Source organism: Telopea speciosissima, chromosome 2 (genome assembly GCF_018873765.1).
Source record: "Telopea speciosissima isolate NSW1024214 ecotype Mountain lineage chromosome 2, Tspe_v1, whole genome shotgun sequence".
Lineage (NCBI taxonomy): Eukaryota > Viridiplantae > Streptophyta > Magnoliopsida > Proteales > Proteaceae > Telopea > Telopea speciosissima.
In genome coordinates, this window is record NC_057917.1 from 15,490,800 (window position 1) to 15,507,487 (window position 16,688).

The 16,688-nt window shown below is 39.4% G+C and overlaps 2 protein-coding genes across 2 annotated transcripts; one reads left to right on the top strand and one right to left on the bottom strand.

The window, feature by feature from the left end:
- Positions 1-9,932: 9,932 nt before the first annotated feature.
- Positions 9,933-10,950, top strand: LOC122650491. The gene is made up of 2 exons (XM_043843902.1): positions 9,933-9,974; positions 10,351-10,950. The coding sequence occupies exon 2, from the start codon at positions 10,402-10,404 to the stop codon at positions 10,948-10,950; it is 549 nt and encodes a 182-aa protein (XP_043699837.1). The 5' UTR covers positions 9,933-9,974; positions 10,351-10,401.
- A 1,910-nt stretch (positions 10,951-12,860) lies between these two features.
- LOC122652028 (phenylalanine ammonia-lyase) lies at positions 12,861-16,284 on the bottom strand. Its single transcript, XM_043845653.1, has 2 exons — positions 15,882-16,284; positions 12,861-14,611 (listed from the first exon to the last, which is right to left on the bottom strand). The coding sequence occupies exons 1-2, from the start codon at positions 16,268-16,270 to the stop codon at positions 12,862-12,864; spliced, it is 2,139 nt and encodes a 712-aa protein (XP_043701588.1). The 5' UTR covers positions 16,271-16,284; the 3' UTR covers position 12,861.
- Positions 16,285-16,688: the final 404 nt, after the last annotated feature.

Below are 16,688 nucleotides of genomic sequence, written 5' to 3' on the forward strand. Positions count from 1 at the left end.
AGGGAGAAGTGTTGTTAAGCTTCTACATAATTTGATGGAAAATCATATCAAAAAATAATAAATTGACTTGGAATTAGGCATGGGATTGGTTTCCATCGATTTTGATTCGAATCAGTCAAATTGGTCAATTTAAATTGAACTCAGTATAACTAGGATGCTAACGTAACAGTGCTCTACGATCAGCTTGACCATAAAGTGGTCCATGATAAAGTAATTCACGAATAGCTCAATCACCGGAAAAGAGTGATCCACGAGCTAGCTCAAGTCGGAATCATTATCGATCAATTTCGAGTTAAATTGACAATACTATTAATTTTAATCCGATTTTCGTTAGGGGATAAAAGACAAGTAAGGTCTTCAAATTGAAAGTTTCCAGAGTGGGACAATGGAAAGGCAAAAGAAAAACATAGGAAATGTCAGGGAAAACATGAGGAAATTCCTCCTCAACATTTCTCACTTATTTCCCTGCAGTTTCTCATGTGTTTCATTATTAATGTCGTATTAGGAGAACGTTGTTAGCACTAATTAATTACGTTCCCAAATTGGATTATTTCCGGTCAATGCCATACTTCTTATAGATAATGGGATAGGATTTTCCTGGTAGCTATGGAGAACGATCCTATCTTAACAAATCACAACAACCTGAGTCAACTAATTTATATATTATACTTTCATGCAAAACAAACTAATTTAATTCACCTACTAACTTCTACATTTTTTTTGGGGGTTGGGGGATGAAGGGAAATTCTCTTATGGAAAGAAGATTTATTTAAAAAATAGATATCTAGGTCTCTTTAGATGGTATCATAAAATACAACAATACAATAGTAAACTCTAACAAAAACTAAAAGGAAAAGGAAGCATGTGCCGCCATTGTGGATAAAAGTCATTTGTAGTGCTTAATCTTGTGGTGCCCAGGTTTACGAGCTCGACACGTGGAAGATGTTTCATCCAACGGTGTGAGCTCGAGCAAAAAGAATAATAAATAATAACTGGGTTTGCTTAAGCTCGTACCGTTGGATGAAGCATCATCCACGTGTCGAGCTTGCATACCTGCGGAACTGTAAAGGCATCACAAGATTAAGTGTTGCAAAGGATTTTTATCCTGCCCTTGTTCAAATTTCAATATACGTACCCCTTTCAAATAATAAACAATGGGACTTACCCTAACATTCTCTCTTCTATTCTTACCATATAAACCCCCCCCCCCCATATGTGGATTCTATATGATTAATACCATTCTCCAGACCCTCATTAGTGTAACATGCGGATTCTTTCTTACCTTGATGTACGTTATGGGAAACCCTACATCATAGAACCACCTAAAAATTTCAATCTGCAACCCTCTAGAACTGAATATCTTTTGGGCTGGTTGTTCATTCCCTAACCCCTTTCGTATCCTCCCCTCTCTTCATCTGAATAAGGTAAAAAAAAATGCCTTTTTTTTTCTTCTTTGCTAACAATTAATGAAAAGCTTATCTCAATGGTTTAAAGATGATGACATGGCATACGTCCATATAAATTAACAAGAGTCTTATACGGTTTAATAACAATAGTAATAGCAACATTGGATAAATATTAAATCGAGAAATTTTATTGATGAAATATTAGGTGAAAATATAACACAAACAAACTTAGTGTCGTGAAAATGAGGGTATTGAGATGATAAATGATAAAAAAAGTTTAATTAACTTTAAAAAAATAAGGAAATGTATAAATAAGAGTTAATTTAGGAGTGCTTCCAATATATAATAGTTAAGATGAGAAAAGTCTTTTGAATTTAACAAAGTCTTTTGAATGCTTTGGTAAAGAGGAGTGATATATATGACTCAGGTTAGAAGAATTAAAAGAGTCGTTCGGTGGTATACCAAAAATTACCTTAAGATAAGTGGTGAGGAAAGACATGTATAACTTCACACTGATAAATTAATAAATATGATTTTGAATAGAGTTGATTAACTGAAGATGATACATGTAGCCAATCTCATTTAATTGGGATGATAAGACTAAAATGAGTTGAATAGAATTATTTTATGTTTCTAAATTTCAAGAAATTTATGTCAAAAATAAAAAATAATAATAATTGAAAACCCACATAAAATAGAATTTGGCTTAGGTTCACGTACGAGAACCATCTCGTACGCCCCTAAGTCGACGAGATGGAATCCACAAAGTGGATTTCATCTTGTCAGTTCAGGGGCGTACAACTGTACAAGATGATTCTCATACGTGAACCCGAGTTGCACTCCATGTAGACATGTATTTTCATAGTGCAAGCTTAATTTCCCAATTAATACATCTTAGATATTGATATATATACCTTTAGTATAGGTTAGTAGATGATTGATATATTAAATGGAGTTATGGAACTATAATTTCACATCGGTCTGTTAAGGGTCTTAGTGTCTTTACATACTTGAGAAGCTCTCGCTACCTACAATTTTAAGATTTGGATTGGATCGTCTAACATTGTATGAGAATTCAGTTCCTTGACACAGAGGCGTGCAAAATGAACTCTATATGATTTGTATCCTTGATCATTTTTGGGGTCCAAGGGGGCGGCAGTCATTTCCTATGCCCATGTACGAGTGACGTGTACTGCATGACCTGGTGGCGTTCTCTTTCCCAAAACTAATTATAATATGAGAGAGAGAGAGAGAGAGATGGATGTTGATCCAGCTCAAGTCGCACTCATTCTCTCATAGCTACCTACCCCCGAGGTGCCATGCATCACGGTAGGTAGGAAACGGCTGCGTGCTTCAATCCCTCACCCTAAACGACGACACGAGACCAGAAGAGATTTTGGTTGGGGTGACGAACTGAAGATGTAATCCATTTTTTTGTGTTTTTTTTTTTTTAATTTTACATTTTTAGAATCTATTATTTATAAAGAGGTCTACCAGACCAGCTTAATTAGGTGCGTGACCGTGTGATTGATCTCATGAAGTCAAAGTCAAAGGACGGCTAAACAACTCATTCAGATATGATGATCACGGGGTAATCGATCGATCGCCACTGTTTCTGTGGGTCCCAAACCAAGAAAAGTACGTGAGTGGAGTGAGTAGGTGGAGGTGATCCGATCTTTATCCCCTGAGGTTCGCTAACCGGTACGATTGTGCGATTCATCTCATAGGGGGATCGAAATGATCATTCCACCCCCTGACCGAAGACACTGCTCGGGGTGGGATCCACTCCCTTTTATTAGAGGCACTAGGGAACCGTATCGGGCAGGAGAACCACAAGTGATAATTGAGGCATTAATTGGCATTTCTACCATCCTTTGGCACCTCAGGACGAATAGTAATTTTATGGAAATTGGACATGTTTTGAGCACATGGAACTATGGATGAATCACAAGGAGCATTTTCCTCTCCTTCCATATGCAAAGCAACCCTCTGTATGCAAGGATTGATAGACTTTCAGTTGCCATGTTTGGGATGATCTTTACCCTAACATGATATAGACGTGAGACAACCCTTCCTCGACCAGTTTAGGATCACCACCCCATCATGCTGTATCCAAAAGAGTTACTCAAGGTCAACTCAGTTCAGATCTAAATAAGTAGATTCTCTGATGCAGATTTATCATTAAACTGGGTTTCTTTTATTAGGAATAAGTCTAGGGCTGGGTTACATACATGCTGGGCCTTTGATCCCATGGGTTTCTAATGTAATAGGTCACTTTTATGGGCCTAAAATATGGGTACATAGGCTGCATACGGGATTAGCTCCCATACTTAGCTTTTTATTTGGTGTTTTAAATTGAACCGTTTCAATCAATGGTTCAATTTAAGTGATTTAGTGGTTTTTCTTTTAGTTGTTTAATTAGAGTGGGTTAGGATTCTATTTTGAGTCTATTTCAGTTTTCTAGTCAATTTAAGTTAACTAATAGGTTAAGGATTGGGTTAGGCCATTCTTTTTTGGTGTATAAGTCTATTTTTGAGTCTTCTATATAAGTTTGTAAGGGAGGCCAGCATTGAATATGAATTTGATTAATAAAAATAGACTTAGACACCAAAAGGAATGACCTAACCCAATCCTTAACCTATTAGCTAACTTAAACTGACTAGGAAACTGAAATAGATTCAAAATAGAGTCCTAATCTAGTCTAACTAAACAACTAAAAGAAAAACCAATAAAAACAGTTAAATTGAACCATTGGTTGAACCGGTTCAATTTAAAACACCAAATAAAAAGCTAAGTATGAAAATAAAACTAAGTATGGGAGTTAATCCCGTATGCAACCTATTTACCCATATTTTACGCCCATAAAAGTGGCCTATTACATTAGAAACCCATGGGATCAAAGGCCCAACATGTATGTAACCCAATCCTAGACTTATTCCTAATAAAAGAAGTCCAGTTTGGTGATAAATCTGCATCAGAGAGTCCACTTATTCAGATCTGAACTGAGTTGACCTTGAGTAACTCTTTTGGAATACAACTTGATGGGGTGGTGATCCGAAACTAGTCGAGGAAGGGTTGTCTCACGTCTATATCATGTTAGGGTAAAGATCATCCCAAACATGGAAACTGAAAGTCTATCAATCCTTGCATACAGAGGGTTGCTTTGCATATGGAAGGAGAGGAAAATGTTCCTTGTGATTCATCCATAGTTCCATGTGCTCAAAACATATCCAAGTTCCATAAAATTACTATTCGTCCTGAGGTGCCAAAGGATGGTAGAAATGCCAATTAATGCCTCAATTCATCCAAACACTGGGAGCCCTACATATGTTGAAGCATTCCAATTTTGATTCCTGAATCAAGACAATATCCAGATTGGCTTTCTGATACACTGCCTTACCTAGTCACTGCACGTTCCAACTTAACAGCGACATTGTTTTTTACTCATGTTTTAGCTTATTAAAGAATAAATAACATTTGAATGGGTCTCCCTCTTTTTCTATTTGTCCTTTTATTTATTTATTTATTTATTTTTGGGGGAGGGGGATTTGACAAAGCAAACTGTGCGAACGACCATACCAAAGCGTAGAAGGGAAGAGAACATCCCAAGCTAACCCCACTCAAGATTGGATACTAAGCACATCAACCCAAAAAGTACCGCACCTTGACATCTCGAAATGATGAATTTGAAGGTTGCTCCCCCATATTATGAAAAACCAAACCCATCCTATAAACAACTCGACTCGACTCAATTAAAGTGGGATGGATGAAATGGAGAGGTGCGTTGGGAGTGTTGTGTGGTCGACATATTCCTTTAAAGCTTAAAGAAATTTTTTTTAGGACTGTTGTTCGACCGGTCATGATGTATGGGACAGAATGTTGGGCAGTTAAGAAATGTCATATTGATAAGCTATGCGTAACAGAGATGAGAATGTTAAGATGGATGTATGAAAAAACAAGGAAGGATAAAGTATGGAATGAACTTATTAGATCGGACTTGGGAGTAGTCCCGATCAATGACAAATTACGAGAGAGTCGTTTAAGGTGGTATGGTCAAATTCAACGGAGACCTAGTAACGCCCTAGTGAGGAGAAGTGATATGATCCCGATTAAAGGAGCTAAAAGAGCTAGGAGCAGACCTAAAATGACCATAGGAGACGTGATGAAGAAGGACATGTATAGGTTAGGGCTTGTTACAAGTATGACATTGGACAGAGCCTACTGGATGTCAAGGATCCATGTTGTAGACCCCATTTAGCTGAGATTTTCCTGACGGGTTGGACTATGCCTCTTTCCTCCTCTTACTGTCCTTTTCCTTTTTCGTCTCTTTTCCCATCTTTTTTTTTTTTTTTTAAAGTTAAATCTATGTTTTTCATATTTTTTTTTTTTAGTTTTGTTTTGATCCATGTAGCCGACCCCATTAAGTTGGGATAAGGCTGAGTTTTTTGTTGTTGTTTTGTTATCCAACTATATATGTGGTCAGCTAAGACCCAATCTATAAGGCTATGATCAACGCCTCAATTGTGACCTAGAAAGACTAGACGAAGTAGGGGAAGGTCTAATTCTTTTGAGAGCCCTTGGTTGAGTTGACTCTTAACATTTTTCTCCCTGCCAGTTAGGAGGCATCAACCTCTTCTTCTCTCATTTCCATTAAATTCTGACATCAAGAAAGAAGTTCTGGGCATACTCCTCACTATCTGGTACGGGTTTATTGTGGGCTGGGGCTAACGTGAAACCGATGAGGCCCACCTGACTTTTAGCTGGCTTGAGTAGGTTATATAAACCTCAACCTGAGGTTGGGCTGGGCTAGTGTTTGGTCAAGTCCATGGACTCAGCCGGGCACATACTGGTCTGAAATTATATATATAAAATTGCACCATCGGCGGCGCAGCTAGGGAATCTGTGGTCTGGAGCAATAGACCACGTAGTTGGAATCATTATTCACACCCTATCGTACAAAGTCACTGAAATGCCCTCAAAATCTTTATTTTGTGTACAAAATGCCACCCCCCTCATCAGGGGTGTGTGTGTGTGTGTATATATATATATATATATATATATATATGTCTATATGTACACACATATACTCGGATTCAGCCAGAATGGGTTCCTCAGGCTGAGCCTAGCCTGGGCTGGGTTAAGGTTGTGGATATGTAGCTTCTGGCTGAGCTAGGATTGGCACCATCATGGCCCTGCATGCCAAGTTGCACTGCTGTCACTCAGTAAGAAAATTCCTACCTTTAACTCACTTTGGACAGTCCCTCTAGAATCCTCCTTTAGATGGATATCAGAAACGTTTCTACCCTGTCCCTATGTTTACCTTAGAAATGCTGCTGGTGGCATGAGGTATGTGAACATTAAAATTTTGAATGTTGGTAGGCTCAAGCCTAGAAGCAAGAGTCGATGTGGTAATACTCATAATGTGACATGACAAAGTTGCAATTATATGTATGCGTGTACATCATTAATTCTTTTGTACTGTCTAGGACTACACCCTAGGCCGCAGAAGGATGTGAACAGGTTATATTCCTTGTGTTTGGACCCTTAATAGATTCACAACCTTTGACCCAAACATTTTCATTGGTGGATATATCTAAGGGAGAAGCTTCCATTTCCCATCGGCTTGAGGGCTTTTGATTGATTGGCCATTTCCTTCTCGTCACTGAAACAAAACCCAGCCTGATTCAGAGGCCAATTTGTTTGATTTTTCGTCTAGCTTTGAATTTGACCTTTTATGCAGTTTCTATCACTTCATCACCTTGATTAATCATGTTAGAGGTCCATTTTTTTTTTTAATTCTTATTCTTTGACTAATTGTTATGTGGCAGCCATTTGATGGATCTAGACTTGGAGATATGTTGGATGACTTTCTGCGACAAAGATTCGGGGCAGATTCTTATGAACGTGTTGATGGAGTGGTCAGTTCAAAGAAGAAGCAAGCTGCCATGAACATATTTAACAGTAAGGAGAGAGGGAGATTTGTGTTTGTATTAGAAAGCCGTGCTTGCCATACAAGCATTAAACTTTCAGCAGTGGATGCTATTATTTTATTTGATAGTGATTGGTTTAAGAGGCCTGCAGAGAATCCATATTGATTCACAGTTTGAACAGCTAAAAGTATTTCGTTTCTATACTATACACCTTGTACTGTTGAAGAAAAAAATTCTAGATATGTATCTTGATAGCAGTATACAGAATATAAACCGTAGTCATTGTCATATGCCCTACTTATTTGGGGTGCCTCCTATCTGTTCAGTAAATTGAGTGATTTCCATGGTGGTGATACCTCATACCTCAGCTTCAGGCTTAAACAATTTGTCCAATGAGGCATTTTATGAATGATGTAGTGAAGGAATTGTTGACATGTGTACCTCAAAATGCTGAAAACAACAATAAAAGCATCTGCTCATTAATTTCTAAGGTTAAACAGAGTGGTGCAATCTATTCAAGGGATATTCCATTACTTGGGGAGAGTAAAATGCAGCTGAGGGAGGAAGAACCATCCCATGTTTTTTTGGACAAAATTACTGCAGGGAAGATATTTGTCTGGAGTTTCTCATAGGGTCCGGAAAAAGAGTTCAGTATTTTGACGAGTCACCAAGAAAATCCAATGTCGAGTGTCAAGAAGTTATAAATAAGCCATGGCAAGAAGGTAACTGACATAACCACAGATCCAACCTCTCTCAAGCCATGGCAAGAAGACAAAAGAAAAGTACTTCTTGGGGGTAAGGAAGGTAATATTTCTGTTGCTGCTATAGTTTCATGCAGTTCTTATGGAACAACCTCATTTCTGTCAAAAAGATTTTCAGTCTGTTCGGGGACAATGAAGATGGAATATTTATAGAAGATTTATCTTTCAAATACTCTTTTTTGCCTCCATTTCTTCTTTTCACTCTGTGAAACTGAACCATTTCCTTTTCTGCAGGAACATCTGGAACTCAAGCTGGCAAACAGGTCTCTCAATCCTTGCCAAGGTCAGCAGTTAATATGGGTGACATAAATCATGTGCCCTCCATAACAAATGAAATCTCAGGTGTATCTGAAGGTCACTTGATTGAATCTGAGGAAAGCAGAAAACTACGTGAGGCCCAGATGAGTCTTCGTCTCTTATTGAAGCAGGAGATTTCAAAACTCTGTGAAATCCTAAGACTTCCTGTATGCATCTCATAAGTTCAAAGTGTATGAGTTGTCTGCTTTCGATAGAATCATCTTTATTTGTGGCTTTTGTTATTCTTTTCCCACACTACACTAAATGAAAAACTGGTTTCTACTTCGGGTATTTCCCTTACTAATTCCAATTAAGAGGTAACAAATTGAAACCAAATCTGTCGAAATTTCTTATATTGCCTAAAGTGAGACCTAATATAACAGCCGATAGATAAATAGGTATTGTAAATACTATAGTTGATCATTTGACCATAGTAATTCTGCTGGTATACTGTTTCAACAGCCTCAACACAGCATGTTATATACTTATATTGGTGTTGAAATTTCCTAACAAAATCCCATTTCTATAAATTAATTAATGTAATTTAATTCCATAGAGGAGAGGTTAGGAAATTTTTTTTTTTCCCCTTTTAACAAATCCATAGATGTTATTGGAGTGTAAAATGATTACATTCTAGATGGATTTGCCTGTAGAGATCGTGGCCACTCATGAACTTTTGGGACCCTTACGTCGCAGACTTCTTCCTTTGCTTAAATATTGTTTCTTTAATCAATGCCTTCCTTGCACATGACTGATCCTTCCCACTTGACTTTAACATAATGTCAATACTTGGTTCCTAGTTTCCATAATCTTATTTATTTTTAGTTCTATTTTTGCTCGCCCTGTCATTCAGTAGATTCTGGATAAGTTTTGGCTTCATCATGTGATTATTGATCAGGAAATATAACATTGGTTGTCATCAGAAAAGAGATTCATAAGTTACTCTATTGTTCTGTTTTTACTCATTTGGAGGGATGTGTGTTAATTTACCAAATATCTTTATCATTCATCTTCTGTTATTGTAGTCGATGTTATTTGTCCTTTTGCAGTCTTGGCGATGCATTTCATGCTAGCAACTTGTAAAGCATAGGTATCTGATTTCATTTGTTTGTCTGAATTAAATGCAGGGGTACATCAAGGGTATGGCTTTAAGGTTTCTGGACTATAAAATGAAAAATCATGATGTCAATAGAGAACCAGTGGCCATATTACATGCTTTTCAGATCTCTGTGGTTAGTATCTTCTAACTGACTAACTCTAATTTGTACTTTTTTTTTGCCCCAAAAGTTTTTTGTTCTAATGATGCTGAGTTGGTGGATATTTCATCAACTAAGTTTTGATAAATTTTCTGTGCCAAGATCTTTACATGTTTTTAAAAAAATCTTAGCAAATATGATTAACATTGACCAATTTGTTTTGGTCTTGTTGGTCAGTCCTAAACAAAATCTTCATGAATTATATCATTTCAGTTGAACGTTGCAAACATTTTGTTGGACTTTGTAATGATTTGTCTGAGATATTGGGTGGTTGGAGTAAATTCAGTGAGCCAAGGGCAACTGGGATGCTGGGACAGCGGCAAGGTAAGGAATTATTTCAGGACCTGTTTCAACTTTTAATGTTTTCACTTTGTTGGATATCTTTGCAACTTTGAGATAAGGCATGCTTAATTCGGGTTAACCATATTGTGTACCATGTCTGAACTTATATAACACATTGACACTGTTCACAGCCAAACCTATCAGCATGACCAATTTCAGATACTGTCCTGTGCATTAACTATTATTAAGCTTTATAGTTGGAGATCTTGCTGCCAAATTTTCTCCAGTGTGATTAACATGGCATGCATCCAAAAATGGATTGAAGAAATAGGCACACTGATTGCTAAACTGTATACATAATACACGCCTTTTCCTTAATTTTTGTGGAACATCTATCTAACCCCTGATCTTTTTCCAGGGATGCCTACTAGTTTCATGCAGCAGTTATTTCAGCTGTCTTTGCCGCAACATGCTCAAAGGCCTGCCCCTGTGTCTGGTCCACCAGCGGCTCCCCCATTGCAGGTGGTCCACCAATCCTCTGCACTTTTCTCAAGTAATCCGGTCAGACAATCCATCAGCCCTATTGTTCCTCCGGAAGGCAGGGAACCTTCAAGTTGCTAGTGAACTACGGGCCCCAGCCCCTCACCTTCAGCCCTTCAGACATTCCACATCCATGCCGGCACCCAATATCCAGCCTGTTCCTCACACCATTCCCAGTCAGCAGGCACTCGGAAATGCTGCTTCCACTTCTTCCATGCTTCCTCAGCTTGCATCTCGGGCACCTACCCTTTCATCTGGGCCTTTTAGCAGGAGCCAGCAACAAGAAAGTGCAGTAGGGTTGGCGGGTTTCAGTAATTCTTCTTTGTCTGCTCTGGAGCTGTTACAACCTCTCCCAGATTTGGGTCTGACCGTGGGTGCATTGGACCCTTCTGAACTCACCACGCATTGTAGTTCACGGGGCACTGCAGCCCGAACTGATCCAACAGCAGATGTCGTTTGCATTTCGGACGATGAGTAATCAAAGTGTGATAAAATTCTTTACGAGATAGCCATTTTTGTAATATTTAATGTAATATATTGCATATAGTCATATTATCTTACTACTCAGCTCAGATGGTCCCTGAAATTCAAGCATATTTACATTATAGTGAGCTAACTATGCTGGATGAACCACGGAAGTATTTTTCAATGAACTTTTACAGCTCTTCATGATTTCTGTGGATGCAACACTGGCGTGAGCTGTATAATTACGTAATTGTACACTCTGAAACTTGGCGTTCTTCACTGTTTGTGACATTGGTATCTTCAACATACATACGCAGACAAAACAGAGCATGCAGTTGGGAGTTGCTTAGGTTTAGTGTAGAGACGAAGAAATTAGACATCCCTCCAGATACGGCAGATGTTAATTTTTTGTCTGATGTGCCGTGCGAATGGCGAGGATTAGGGATGTAAACGGATCGGATTCGACTTAGATACGGATTGGATGTGATCGGATTTGGATATTTTCTGGCCGAATACGTATACCTCTAAACAGATTCGGATGTGGATCGAATTTGGATTTTTGACTATCTATTTACATCTCTGTTTTATGTAATCCGGACCATCTTCGCTCTAATAGATACAATTTATTCTCAATCCATATCTCTTAGATCATGTTTCTCTTTTTCTCATATTCTAGAACCTGTTGAATACTTATTAATAAAAAAATCTGAATACTTAGATCATGATTCTCTTTTCCTCATATTTTTATCGGATTATTTAGATATTTTTCTGGATATCTCTAAACGAATACAGATGTCCCTAAACAGATACAGATATAGATACGGATTCGGATTTCGATTATCTATTTACATCCCTAGCGAGGATGGACAGACACCAATGAGCTAGAAATCTTTCTCTCAGATGTATGCATCCATCCTAACCATCCACACCTTGGCCATGTGTCGTCCTCTAGGGGTGCGTCGGACATTATCCAACTCGAGGGTGCGCTAGAGAGGAACCCGATCCACTGAACTCTGCCGCACCTACCTACCAAGTACCACCTACGTATTTGACTCATTTGGATTTTGATTTGAGTTGTTATCAGACTTTGAATATTACAATATTAATACCATGTATAATATAATTCTGTATAGTTACTTCTACGTTATTATCTTAGTCTCAACACTCTCACTGCAATCAAGTAACTGAGACCATGAGGCTGTCTACAAGGGAGCATCATGATGATTATCTATACATCTTATTTTTAAGTATGATTGACAATGTGGTGTGGCCCACTAGTTGAACAGTCCCCATCATCGGAGTTGGTAAGATTCACATCACAAGAAAATTTCTATTGGATGTTTGGATAAGATTGCTTACATGCACGCGCACTAATAATTGATGAACACTCATCAATTTTTTTTGGGGAGGTGATGGACGATCATGTCGTTCCATTGCGACCTGGTGGTCATGGATTTGAATCTAGAAACAGCCTCTCTACGAAATAGGGGGAATATCTTTCTCCAAAAACCGTACGTAGTAGTGAGAATCTCGTACAGTGAGTATGTGTCTGAGTGCTAGATTGGATCAGCCAAGTATGAGATATGTTAAGGGATTTGATTTAACGCATTCCATAGAACTTTTGACGCATTGATCAAGTCCTGATGACCCTATGTTTAATCATAACGTCACAATCACCATTGGTAAAGGGAGGTGAAGGAAACACACTCACAAGAGAATCAATCCTAGAAAGAAACTGAGAAAAAAAATTTTGAATTGCTGATATGTATATTACATTTATGTCTTCATCTCACCGTAATACAAAAGGGAACAAAAGCAGAAGAATAGAGAGAAATTGGAAAAAGGAAATATTTCCTTCCAAGTAGTAGTAATAATGGAAGTAGTAATACTAGTAAATGTCCGTAGCAGTAGAAGCAGAATTGAACTAGCAGATTGGAAGAGGAGCTCCATTCCATTCCTTGAGACAATGGAGTAAAGGGTCAATGATCTTCCCCTGACACATTGCCGTAAACACCTTATCGAAATCCTCTCCGGGCGACTTCACCTTCTCTCCCGTCAGAAGTACAGTTCCCAATTCCTCCCTAACAAACTTGTAAATTGGATACGATCTACACTCCTCGATCTGGTTCCGGATCGCCGCGTTCCCGCTCTCCACCGCGCTCCTTGCCGCTTCCACTTCTTTAGGCAAAATCGCCTTCAATTCGTCTTCAAAAGCACTAATCTTCTGGAAAATAGAACTACCAGCGTTCTTCTCATTCTCGCCGTCACTCAGCGCGTGCTCGACAAGAACCTGTCTCAGCTTTTGCATAAGTGGGTACGTGGCACTGCATGGATCGTCCACGTAAGCAAACAACTGCTCCCGATCCACTACCAAAAGTAGATCCTTCTCACAAAACCTCGACGGATGAAGCTCTCCGTTAACTCCCATGGTTAAAACCCTCCTTGCCACTTGGCTCACTGTGTTCTTCACCGTCTGCTTCAAGTTCTCCTCCAAATGTCTCAAATCGATAGCTTGGCAGAGCGCCACCAAGAATGTCGACGACATGAGCTTCAAGATCTCCACCGCTTCGGCGGTTTTCCGGGAAGAGATGAGTCCCAAAGAGTTAACGTCTTGGTTGTGCTGCTCTGCGCTCTGGACATGGTTGGTGACCGGATTAGCCAAGAACTGAAGCTCAGAGCAGTAAGAAGCCATGGCGATCTCCGCGCCTTTAAAGCCATAATCTAAGCTAGGGTTCCGACCACCGGAGAGATTAGAAGGGAGACCATTGTTGTAGAAATCGTTGACCAATTCGGAGAATTGAGCGAACAAGAGTTTTCCGATTGAACCGATGGCCAAACGGGTGTTGTCCATGGAAACACCAATTGGGGTCCCTTGGAAGTTGCCACCGTGGAGTGCTTTATTTCTTGACACGTCGATCAAAGGGTTGTCGTTTACGGAGTTGATCTCACGTTCGATGGATTTGGTGGATGATCTGATCACTTCGATTAGTGGGCCCAACCATTGGGGAGATGTACGGAGAGCGTACCGATCTTGTTTGGGTTTTTGTAAAGGATCCATCTCGTGTAGCTTTTTTGCTGCTCTAACGTAAGAGCTACCGTCCAATATGTGTTCCATGATGGCCGCTGCTTCAATCTGACCTGGGTGATGTTTCAATTTGTGGGTCAGGTGGTCCGTAAACTCTGGTTTGCCTTGCATCACCTCCGCAAAGATGGCCGATATAACTTCAGCAAGGACGGCTAGGATGTTAGCTTCAAAGAGGACCATTGATGCCATGCCGGACCCCACCGCAGTACCGTTGACGAGGGCCAAACCTTCCTTAGGTTCCAACTCGAAGAATCCACGGTCGATTCCAGCTGTACGGAATGCGTCGGCAGCATTGAGCCATTTCCCATCTGGGCCCCTTGCCTTTGAATTAGGGCGGCCTGTTAAGAGCCCTGCGATGTAAGATAGAGGGACGAGATCTCCTGAAGCAGTGATGGTTCCACGGAGTGGCAAGCATGGAGTGATGTTGCTGTTTAGGAACTTGGTCATGGTTTCTAATATCTCGAATCGGATACCCGAGTAGCCTTGGAGGAGTGTGTTGATCCTCACCAACATGGCTGCCCTTGTGGCCGAGTGTGGCAATGTGTGGCTAGATTCTGTCTCGTTCCCAAAGATTCCAGCATTCAAGAACCTGATCATATTCCACAATAAATTGATAAATGGTTGATGTACATTAACTATTTGATAATATTAGAAAAATGCTATATGGCTTTCAAAAGCATAAAAAAGTGTATTCAGTGTACGAGGCTCTCGGTACTACGAGATTTGGGGAGGATCATAATATACACAATCTTATGGCTGAGTGTGGCAATGTATTTTTGGTGCTAAGTTGGGTCTACCACAGTAGTGGCCCGGAGAGGGATTCGGCACTGTGAGGGACCCGAAGAGGAATTGGATGGGAGGGGAGAAAGTCAGAAAACAAAGTAGGTAGCAGACTTCAATCGATGGCGGGTAGGAGTCTCCCCTCATAGTGATTTTTTTTTTTTATAAGAGAAAATAAATAAAATATAAAAACCTCTATGAAGAGGTGTAGGTGTAGGGTACCCTAACAGTTCAGAGATATTTTTCTATTCATTTATTTATTTAATTATTATTAAAAAATTTTGGTAGCATATTTATTTATTTATTATTGTTTCTTCTCAAGCTTAATAACTCTCATGGGCTGACCCGGGAAGATAACTTGGGCATTTGGGTATTGCCCATTTCATACTTGATTCCACCAACCATATCTAATCTACCAACTTATTTGAATGAAGAAAAAGCCACACGAACAAGAAATATTCTTGGCCATCCAAATAGAACAGTTTCGGCCATTTATATGGTGCTGACATATACACCTAGGACCATCCCTTTTGGTGGGTAGGTGAAGTGGGTCCCATAGCAATATATTAATTGGATCAATGTAACTGGACCACGTGTTTCATAATTACCAAGTTTCAAGTAATTCAATAGTAACAGAGGAGGCAAAGGGTACGAAAGTGGTCAACCCAAAGTCTCAAACCCGACCCAGCTCTCCTTATCGCTGACTGTCCAAGGTTGTGGTGGCCCACCAAATGAAGTGGCAAATAAGGACTTCATTTTATTAATTAATAAATACTTCACCAACTTCACCTCCAAGGTGGATAAAGGAAAGAGAAATTTAAAGGGAAAGCATAGGCACATCTAATAATACCTACCACACAGCTAATTAAAGAATCTGAGAAGATTTAATTTTACATTTTTTACCTTAAAAGGAAAGTAATAACAATAAATGCCAAAAAAGTTAGAAAAATATAGTTTTTATGATAAACTGTGGAAAGCAGCCTATATATTACTATTATTCTCTAACCTTATTTAGAAACATGAAAAGTTTGAAAAAATATAAATAATTTTAAAATTTATAAAAATTATTATTTTCAGACCTGATGAGTTCTTTCTGAAGGGCACCTCCTTGTTTAGTCCTCCTATGTGAAGTTGCACCAAAACCAGTAGTAACACCATAGCTATCTGTCCCTTTGTTCATGCTCTCCATAACCCAATCGCTACTCGCCTTAACTCCGGCTCTCGCCGACTCCGAAAGCTCCACCGTTACGCCACCACCGACCGCTTCAAGTGTGGCGATCGCCGCTACCTGAGCGATGGTGAGTGTTTCACCACCGAGATTAATGATTGGCTTACGATACTCAGTCACCATACGCTTCACCTCCTCGAGGTGACTTCCCTTGAGACACTCCGCTGCCATTCCCCAGTTCAAAGGGTCTTCAAGGCAGATTGAAACATTTCCATTACTGATCTTGTTTGTGAATTCCATTTCTTCTTCTTCTTCTTCTTCTTGAATAAATATAAATGGTTTACAAGACAAGAAAAGAAAGAAAAGCAGAGAACAAAAGAAGATGGAAATTCAGGAATTTTAAGTGAATTTCCTGAGTTTTGGTTGAGGTGAGTGAGGTCCTTTAAATAGAGGGGGAGGAGAGGAGAGAGTTGGGTGAGGATGAAAACAGGTTAGTTGAAAACGTCTAAGGGCCGTTGGATCTTCATGTTATTGGAAGGTAGAGATGTTGCCATGTGGGAACAGATGGGAACACGTCAGACCTATGATGCGGATTTTTACCCGTCAAACTTGTAGACGAGAAAGTGGTTGGTGAGACCTCTATGGGATTGGGAGAGAAATATATACAGAGAGAGCCCAAGAGGACAACTTTATGTCGTCATTTTGGTCATTTGTTCAT